This window comes from Olea europaea, unplaced genomic scaffold (assembly GCF_002742605.1).
Source record: "Olea europaea var. sylvestris unplaced genomic scaffold, O_europaea_v1 scaffold2777, whole genome shotgun sequence".
Classification (NCBI taxonomy): domain Eukaryota; kingdom Viridiplantae; phylum Streptophyta; class Magnoliopsida; order Lamiales; family Oleaceae; genus Olea; species Olea europaea.
In genome coordinates this window covers 62,959-73,402 of record NW_019246234.1, presented here as the reverse complement: position 1 = coordinate 73,402, position 10,444 = coordinate 62,959, and the positions used below count along the sequence as shown (strand labels likewise).

Here is a 10,444-nt window from a genome sequence, read left to right as displayed (position 1 = left end):
CATCAGTATTTTTGCTAGCTGAGACTTACATATCGAACTTCGAAAGGATACTTTACAATTTCCATTACCTTAAACGGGTGGTACCATAAAGCAGCGATAATGAAACCACATTCACAGATTTTCGATGATCAAATAGTTATTTTTAAGGCCAGATACTTTTTCTTCTTTTCCCCTCAGAGTGAACTTCACAAGATGCGAATAGAAGAGAATCAACCCCAAAAAGATGGACCACAAGCAAAAATATCACTTCATCAAGCAATCAGGTGTCATCTTTACTGAAATAAGTCGGTCACATTATTCTTAGCTTTAGGATCTCAAGCAATTTCGTATCATACCAAGTCAAATGCCTATAATTAAAATAGAAATACGAGATATAATCCACATAGAAAAACAATTGAGCATAGCACATTGAAATTAGCTACAACCGGCCAGTTTGAAACAGAAAAAAGGTCCAATTCATTGTTTTGAAAGGTGACAGACAGAAAGGAGCCCAAATCATGTGAAAATTCTTGGTCTAATCTACATACTCAGACCAAGATTCAAGTCGTCTGCCAAGTTCACTTTCTTCACTCTCTTTTCTTTACTGTTTTTGTTTTTTGACAATCAACCCAAATCATTGCTAAATTACCACAATTAAACTGAAAAAGATTCGGAAATCTTAGCCAATATACATTTTTAATAGAACAACCTTTTTAAAACGTATCTCGAATTCTAGTCTTGCTCTCTAATTCCACTTTAGTCCCAGTGGCAAAAGAGAGCATTTTTAGGATTGAATCAGTTTACTTTGGTATAATTTAAATTCACTACTTACATATATTTTATCAGAAGCAAATCAAATAAAATGCATGTGCATGTATATTATGAAAAAATTCCAAAGTAACCTTGGTGGAAATAGTAGGGGTGGGGTGTACGTGGTCATCAGAAATGACAACGTAATCGGCCAAAACGAAGACGCTATTCTGGATTTCTTCCCACACGCACTTGGTCCCAGTCGCCGGTAAATTCAACCATATGGCCTCGCTTCTCCGCAAAACGCACAGCACGATTAACATGAGCCATCCAAGAACGTTAAAAACCGCCCCCATCGCTTTCCTCACAAACTCCAATTGATCTTCGTGTGTAATTATAGCAGTAATATGTATATGAACTTCAGTGCTTTTGGATCTGGAAAAATGGAGCCTCGGTCTGGATCAAACAGATTGAATACCGCGGCTGCATTCTTTTGATTTTCCTCTTCGGTATTAACAAGAGTCTTGAAATTTGGAAAAACAGAGATTCTGATATGGTCACTGTAATTTGACATGATTTTCAATTTGATAATCATACTTCAATTTATATCATCAGAGTCACTGCACTTTAATTTTTGCTAATTAGGTCATTATGCTTTGATTTCGTATCAATTGGATTTATACTTTAAGCAATTTAAGCGACTTTATTTAATTATATTACACTATCTAATGCCGGATGCTGATGTGATTGTTACATATTAATAAGTATTAGCAATCACATGTGATCGTAAAAAAATTCAAAAACATTACCTTTGTGTAAATTATTTGTACACACATTGAAAGCACACTAAGTTCATGTTTGGTATCGATTACAATTTAAATTCAACAATTCATTTGAATCACATATTTTATGTGTCTTACAACTTTACAATCATATATATCATCAACTTGTGTAAGAATTTACGAAATATTTAATTTTAATCCACATCAAACAGGGGCTAAAAAATCCCAAATTCAATTGGAGAGTGCATAATTTGCAATGCTTTGCACATTATTAAACTAGATTAGGCTTATGTTTGGTCTCCGTTTTTTTGAAAACTCACTTTTCAAAACTCAATTTCAATCAAATTAGTCCATAAAATAATTTTACACATAAGTTTAAAATTTTTCCTTATTTTTTAACTACACATTCTTTAAAAATACTATTTTAAAATACATTTCCTTCCAAAATAAGGCTCGAACAGGTGTTATATAATATAATAAATGAAGCGTTAATTTAATTTGTTTTCCTCAATATTGTTTAGGATCGTTTGATAGAGTTGTTCAAAAGTTAAAAATTGTTCCCGAGACTAAAAAGAGATTTTTAAATTTTTTGAAAGTACTTATACGATTAGAAAGTTTTCTAGAAGAAGCTAATCTGAAATAATTTTTTTTTTTATTTTCTACAAAAAATAAATAAATAAATAAATAAATAAAAGCTCAATCAAACGGAATCTTAGCGAACTAGCTAACCGTGACCTAGTACGTGTAATCGGTCTCCCAATTGTCACAACATTTTGCTTATACTAATAGGCCCAATCCAAGTCCAAAAACTATTGACTGGATTGAGCCCAAATAGATCCGCAATCAGATGAAAGTACATCTGTGCCATTCATTCAGAGTGAGAAAGATATAGGTGGGCCCACTCTCACTCTCTACTGTAGTCCATCTGTTTATCACACGCAAAAACCCTTCACTCTTTGTTTCGTCTGCCCTTCAAATTACCAATCTCTGCTTCTCCAAGCAAAGAACCTCAGTTTCTCTGCGAACATGTCTCAGGTACTGTTCAGTTTCGACGAATTTTCTTTTTATTATTTGAAAATAGATAGTTCTACTGCTTTTCGTGACTTCGATTTAGACATTTCTTATTTTTTTTTTTCATTAATGGAAGATTTTGTATTCCAGTTAATATTTATCATTAAGAGCTTTCGAAGCGTTCGGTTGATATTGATTTTTGATAATTTTGAAGTAAAATCGGATTCTCAGTTTATTTACCGCGATGTAATATTTAAAACCTTTTTTTTTTATGTTTTTTATCTTCCAGGAAGTAAAAAGTCCTCCAGCCTCGACAGATGGTATGTTTTCTCTTCGTGTTATGTTTGACAATTTCTGATGTGAAAATTTATGAAGTTCCCAATCATGAATTTACTATACTATTTGATCAAGAGTCACACAGCGAACGATATTCTTATTATGCTTATAGGGATTTAATAATTAATTAAGATATTTCATTCGAGAATTTTAGTTAGACAATATTTTAACTGATTGGATGTGGTATTACTGTTAGGGGGTTTTTTGAATTGTTTTAGCCATCTCCAAGCCAGCACCAAAAGTGGCACCATTTTGTACCAAACAAAAAATCATCTCCAAACCATTATACCAAAAGTTGCACAAAATGAATAGCGTTTAATAATTTTCTTCATTTTTTAATTCTCAACAATTTATTTATGTAAAAAATTATTTATTGATTTATTTATTTTATTACTACTGAAATTATTAAGTAAATAATTACTCATAGTTAACAAAAATATTGAATTCATTAATAAATTTAAAAATGTAGTAGAATTAATAGAAATACAACGACAAAGAAAATATTAAATCATAATACTAAAAAAGAGTGTAATACGTTTTGAATTGCAATATCATGATATTACAAAGTCGAAATAGTATTAACAATTAATTATTATTGATTAAATGATTAAAATTTATTACAAATGCACATAATAATAATAATAATAATAATAATAATAATAATAATAATAATTTAGAATTAAAATTTATTGTATAACAAATGGACAAATACACCCTTAAAAAATTGGTGCAAAGCGGAAGAGAAGGGTAAAAATGTATTTAATCATTTTGGTGCAAAATGGTGCAATAACTTGGAGGAGACGAATGAGCTATCGAAGCATGAATTGCTCCTCTTTTGGAGCTCAAAGCATGAACTGCTCCTCTTTTGTGTAGTAACGCCTTTTCTTAAGCTAGTCCCCTTCAAGCCAGTTTTCAAGTGGGATAGTCAATATCCAAATCTCAGACTGGACAATCATAGCCATCTTGTCTTATAGCGCAATATCCTACGGAGAAACTTGCTAGGTATGCACACTTAAAATAAACTATTTAAATTAACATTTTAATTTAGAGGTTGGGTTTGGCTCTTCTGAATTCACTCTATAATTAAATGCATTCAAAGTATTTCAATTTTCAATATAGGAAATTAATATAATAATTTATAGAAAAGTTATTTAAAATAAAAGATAGAGAAAAATAATAAATATTTTTTGGAAGTAATAAAATTAAGGGCCTATTCAGTGGTGATTATGAGAATTGATTTTTTGACCGTTAGAGAGAAAAGTGAGTTTGACTTGTGAGTGAAGATATCAAAAACGACAACAGGAATAATAAAATAATGGTCAAAAATTAATTTTTTGGGATAAAAAATTGCTATCAAACGGGGTCTAAGTATTCTTAAATATCAAGAGTCTGTTGGAGCACATCAAAATTTTCAATCTTTAAATTTTTAGATGCTTTCAAAATTATAAAATATGCTTTTTAAAAATAGTCTCTTGGAGATTCTCTCAGCACAGCTAGATCACATCAATTTGTAGAATTAGTCCGATTAAGTTTTCTCAGGTTTGAGAGGAGTTGCCTTGTTTTTCTGTTTTGACATATAAAAAGAAATGAATTGGTAGAAATATAGTTAAGATTCAAGTATTCTTTGTATCTAATTACTTGAAAGAAGTCAGTTGAAATGGTTAGCTAGCAGATTTTTCTTTTATCTGATAGTGAGAATTCAATGCTGCAAGAAGAAAGAGAGACTGAGGGAAGAAAACTGAGATTACATGAGAGTTGCTGATTGGATTAGACGCTTTGTTTCTTTTAATTAAGCTTATGAAATTAAAGTTACGTGTTGGAACCTAGAATTTTAGGTGCAGGAACATGAGACTCAAAAAATAAAAATAAAAAATAAAATTACATTTGATTGTAAACGAAGGGAATAACAATTTGAAGATTTACTCTACCTTGTGATGTTATCTATGACTTTGTCCAAATTTTCCACTTTCCATGGGGAAGATAGGATTCTTAATGCATAAATTCTTGAAAAATACCTTATCTTCTTCAATTTATTCATTTATTTGAATATATTCATTTATTTGAATAATGCTAATGTTATCTACTGTGATTGTTCATAAGAAAATACATATATTTTATGACATGCCTTGTGGATAACTTAAAAAAACAACTATGCAATCACTTTTTGTCTAATGCTTGTACCAATTTTATTTTTCACTCTTGATGTTTTAGAACTTTAGACTGTTTAATTTCTAAAATATAGTTACGAATATTTTTTGAATTCTGAAGAATTTTTGTGTTTGCTTTCAGAAGAGAAATCCAATGTGGCTCAGAGTAAAACTTCAACCGTGTCAAGTTCCGTGGAAACACAATCAGGGCAGAGAAGAGCAACGCCTGCATCAGTTGCTGGGATGCCAAATCCCTTTGATTTCTCAGCCATGACTGGACTACTTAATGTTTGTCCTTTTCTCCTTTTGCCTTCCGTTAAATAAAGAGTGATTTTGAGTTGCATGTTTTTGAAATTCATTGCATGCTGATTAGGTTATTTCTATTTAACTACTTATCTGTTTTGATACAGGAGACTGTATGAAAAGGTTTACTTCCCCTCACTCACCGAATAGAGTTTCCCATTTAATGATATTTAGCACAATAGTTACCAACTCATGAACCCCATGAATTTCCTTTCATTATAATTGTTGCAATTGAAAGATCATGGACATTTCATAAGAGTTGAGGGAGTGAGACTTGAAAGAATGTGATAGGCAGTTTATTATATCTACTGAACTCGATATTTTGGGCATTCATAGAAGAAGTCTACAAAACAATACTCTGGATATATTGTTTCCTAAATTCTATTGTATGTTGTAGGATCCAAGCATCAAGGAATTAGCTGAACAGATAGCAAAAGACCCTTCATTTAATCAGATGGCCGAACAGCTTCAGAAAAACTTTCAAGGTGCTGCAGTTGAAGATGGTATCCCCAAATTTGATACGCAACAATATTATGCCACAATGCAGCAAGTTATGCAAAATCCTCAATTTATGACCATGGCTGAGCGGCTTGGAAATTCATTAATGCAGGTATTAATTGGTACAATTATATTGACTTTTGGGTAAACTATCACCTCGCATATTCTGAACATGCTAACTGAATCGTTTTCATTTTTTCTACAGGATCCATCCATGTCCAGCATGCTTGAGAGTTTAACAAATCCATCTCAGAAAGAACAACTCGAGGAAAGAATGGCCCGTATCAAGGAAGATCCCTCGTTGAAACCAATTCTCGAAGAGATAGAAAAGGGTGGTCCAACTGCTATGATGAGGTCAGTTCTTTTTCTCAGATTCTGTTGTTTGGTCCATTTGCAGGTCTAGCGACCTTTGATATTTTGTTAAGTATGATATATTTAACATAAGGTGACTCGTTCGTGATGGCACGTGACTGTATTATAATTTAAATTTATTGATCCGATTGATTCACTTTGCTGGTCTATCTGATGGTGAACAACATGCTATGAAGGAGAATGGCCGAAAATCCCGGTCTTGAGCTTTCTCAAATTATTTTTGACACGTGGGCGAGATTGCTTATATTAGTAGCTTGGTTATTTCAATATTATGAAATAATGATGTGAGGCAATATTGGACATTTGACAAGTAATGGCTGTTAACAGCCCATGAGAATATTTAGAAATTCTCATAATAGTTATAAAAGCTTGTCTTGTCATGTCATATTGGACCCATATGGTGTTGAATTATCTGACATCACTAAGGCCCAGTTTGAGCCCCATTATTTCCTTATTAAAATGAAAAATATGATCGTTATCCATCACATTAAGCCACCATACTTGACTTTTTATCTCTTATGTGGGGTCATAACGGCTATATTTTTTCATTCTCATTTTTAAAATAATGGGGCTCAAACGGGGGCTAATATTTTCATTGTCGAGCTGTACACTTTTTGTTATTTGGTTGTTTATGTCAATTAGGTACTGGAATGACAAAGAAGTTCTCCAGAAGTTGGGTGAAGCAATGGGATTTGCTGTTGGAGGAGAAGCTGCTGCATCTGCCGACAATGCTGCTGGCGAAGACGAAGCAGAGGAAGTAGATGAAGAGGAATCCATTGTTCATCACACTGCTAGTGTTGGTGACGTGGAGGTACATTCCCAAGCTTATTAATACTGGTTTGAAAATTAAGCCCACGTTTGTCATCCATTTTCTCCCATTCTTTCCCATTATTATTTTTACAGTACTCATTTTCAACCACACATTCTTCATTAAAATAATATTACACGTAAATCAAAAACTTTTTTTTTTTTTAACCACACATTTCAACATCAATCACTATTCCACAATACATTCTTCCCAAATAATGGGTGACAAACACACCCTAAATAACAAGTACTCGTCACTTTTAATTTTTTTCTTTTTTCCTTTTTTTTAGTCCTTGAGTGTTTCATTGCCATCATCATCATTTTACTTGTACTTTTCCCGGTAGCTTTGCGGTGAATTTAACATAGTTTTTCATGAAATAACTAGGGTTTGAAGAATGCGCTAGCAGATGGTGCTGATAAAGACGAAGAAGATTCTGAGGGAAGGACAGCACTGCATTTTGCATGTGGATATGGAGAGGTATACGATATTACCACAATGAGCTTTCTTTTGTCCTTTTGGCATCACAGTTCAATAAAATTTCTTTGACATTTTAAACTTTCTATGCTATATTCGTACTTGACCTGTCAGCCATTTTACAGGCTTCTGTCACTCTTCAAAATTCCTTGAGAGAGAGAAATGGCTCGCTTATCTCCACGTATCACTTGGGTCTCCCCACAGCTTCCTCTTTTCTTTTCTTGAAGTTTATTTGTTCCACATGCCACGCATTCTTTACATGTTCCCTTTGACACATCCAGGGGTGGAGGCCGTGGAGCCAGGGGACAATTTTTTTCCCTTTTTTCCCTGCGCCCCCCCAATCTGCCCAGACACCTGGCCTTCCATTTTTCCTTGATGATATGCTTGTGTCATTATTCTTGTCTTACAGTCTTCCGTCCTGTTCCCACATGTTTCTTTCTTTTTCTTTTTCCCCTGTACTACTAGATTTTTCGAATTTCTACTTGATAGATCATGAAATCTGAATGATTGCACTCATCCCATACTTCCATTCCAGGTCAAGTGTACTCAAGTTCTTCTGGAGGCCGGGGCTAAGGTGGATGCTTTGGATAAGAATAAGAACACTCCTCTCCATTATGCTGCGGGTTATGGCAGGAAGGAATGCGTGGAACTTCTGTTGAAGAATGGCGCTGCTGTGTAAGCCTTCTTCTATGTTTGCTTTGCTTTCTAATAGCCCTGCGCTTAATTAGTTTGTTCTTCGCTTGTTTTTTTGCAGCACTCTCCAGAATTTGGATGGCAAGACGCCTATCGATGTGGCCAAACTAAATAATCAGACTGAGGTACTAAAGCTGCTTGAAAAGGATGCGTTTCTGTAAGTTGGGTCCCATTCGGGCCCAGGTGCAGTTAACAATCTTGCCATGTTTTAGTGGGTTGATTGTTCTCTTGCTGGCTGTATGGTCTTAACATTTGTGGGATTTATTTATTAAATTACATAAATTCGAGGGATATTGGTCGCTTGTAATGGAGCTCGGACGAGAGTTTGGTTGATTTCTGGGCTTGTTAATGTGGTTCCGGCTGATTGGTGGCGGGCTTGATAAATAAAGATGGATATCATGTTGAATTTTGCAGTTTCCCATAGCGCCAACAGATATATCTGACTAAAACAATTGATTGAATTATTTCTCTACGTAAAATTATCTCAATTCCTGAAGTTCAAATATTACTATTTGAAAACAAATAATGCTATTCATGGGCACTATCTATCATATATGTGGCGTTCCACGTGCTTGAAAAGTTCAATAGATCCTTTTTCTTTTTTTTTTCATATTTAAATTAGTAATTTTAGGATGTTGGACATTTTAAGTCGTGGTGTGCCATACAATGACCTTGTTTGAGTTCCATTTTGGGGGAAAAATGGGTTTCAAAATAATGATATTTTGGAGAATGTGTAGTTAAAAAATAAAATAAAATTCGATTTAGGGATAAAATTATTTTAATGGAGAATATGCGGTTGAAAATAAGTTCTGAAAAAAATAAGCTTTTGTAAAAAAATGGACTCAACATGGGCATTTTAGAGCATTTTACTACATGGTGGCTTTCTACCACCGTTTTTGTTCTTTTGAAATTAAGTTCATATTTGGTCCCCTTTTCTTAAACTTCATTTCTCCTCCAAAGGTAATTTATTAACAAAAAATAATTTAAATTTAAAAGTTTCCAATAAATAACAAAAAACAAAAAGATGATTTTTCTTGACCCCATGTTGAGCCTTTCAATTGTTGGCTTCCAATCTCCAATGGTAATATATGGGGTATTAATTCACTTTTCACCTCGATCCATGTTGGCGCATCTTGGAGGGTCACAAGCTCAGAGGTCGTATATGCCCTGGGCTTGGCTACATAGTTCAAAATTGACCATTTCATCTATAGAAAAAGGACAATTAGGCCTAATTAAGTAACTATTTGATATTATGCTCCTCGGTCAAGACTTCTCGGGTAAGAATCACCTTGGGAACATGACCTCTCATCACGTGTGCATCATCGGCCTATATCCTCGAAGGTAAGCTTTTCTCGCTTGTTTGGGGTGTCCTCAAAGTTATGCCCTAACCTCGTATCCAGTAGCACTTAGTCCATTAGGACTCTTCCACGAGAAAAGGCCTATCCATTTCTAAGGATGTTGAGTCTTGATATAACAATTATGTCCATTCCTGATAGGACTCTGCCATCGGAGTTCTATCCTCATCTAGACACATTAATGATGTAATACCAATCAAATTACAACTCTTAGGTGTGGAAAGGCTTCCAAACACTTTGCAACTCTTCAGTTAGATAAGGAGTGCACTATTTAATCATACTAGAAGTGCACTACCTATTTCTATAAATCCAAAGCATTTGATCATTATTCAAATACGTTTTTTCATTATTTTCAGTTCATAGCCTCACACACAAATTCTCTTTCTAATTTAAGCATTGGAGGGATAATGATAACACACCTTGACGCTTTTGTTTCAAGTACTGAAAGATTTCATTTGTACTCATCCTTAATCGTCAAGCTCGAAAATTTGTAAGTATGATTTTTAGTAGCATTAATATTATTGAAGATTTATCCCTTAATAGTCCAATCCCGACAATGAAGAGAATGATGGGAAAGGTCGGCTATAGGTCTATAGTATAGGCAATCAGTGCACCTTTGCAGACATAATCCGCCAATCACTAGTCATCAATCGGACAAATGTCATATGTATGAAGACCGGATACCGTAACAAGAAATAACCATTGCGATTTGGGGATCGCACACTCTACGTAAGAGGCCATTTTAAATCCTAAGGCACCACCGAATTTTGGACACAACACACTTGCGCACACGCAGTCTTCAACTCCGATCACAAAGGCGAGTCGAAACTTTTAACATCATTTATCACTTTTCGTGAATTGAATTAAGAGGTGTCACATCACTTTTGAATATCAACGAACTTCAAACAATAAAACATTCCATGCATTTGGATATCG

General features: G+C 34.0%; 2 protein-coding genes across 2 annotated transcripts in view; one reads left to right on the top strand and one right to left on the bottom strand.

Moving 5' to 3' along the window:
- Nucleotides 1-1,085, bottom strand: part of LOC111383851 (transmembrane emp24 domain-containing protein p24delta4-like) — a 2,336-nt gene extending 1,251 nt beyond the window's left edge. Inside the window, exons 1-3 of the mRNA XM_023008032.1 lie at nucleotides 882-1,085; nucleotides 336-347; nucleotides 116-183 (exon numbers count right to left, since the gene is read on the bottom strand). Coding sequence (XP_022863800.1) covers nucleotides 116-183; nucleotides 336-347; nucleotides 882-1,085 — 284 coding nt within the window. The remainder of the gene's footprint in view (nucleotides 1-115; nucleotides 184-335; nucleotides 348-881) is intronic.
- A 1,257-nt stretch (nucleotides 1,086-2,342) lies between these two features.
- LOC111383847 (ankyrin repeat domain-containing protein 2B-like) lies at nucleotides 2,343-8,569 on the top strand. Its single transcript, XM_023008018.1, has 9 exons — nucleotides 2,343-2,546; nucleotides 2,812-2,842; nucleotides 5,148-5,293; nucleotides 5,706-5,918; nucleotides 6,012-6,160; nucleotides 6,821-6,989; nucleotides 7,371-7,463; nucleotides 7,996-8,135; nucleotides 8,215-8,569. The coding sequence occupies exons 1-9, from the start codon at nucleotides 2,538-2,540 to the stop codon at nucleotides 8,312-8,314; spliced, it is 1,050 nt and encodes a 349-aa protein (XP_022863786.1). The 5' UTR covers nucleotides 2,343-2,537; the 3' UTR covers nucleotides 8,315-8,569.
- Nucleotides 8,570-10,444: the final 1,875 nt, after the last annotated feature.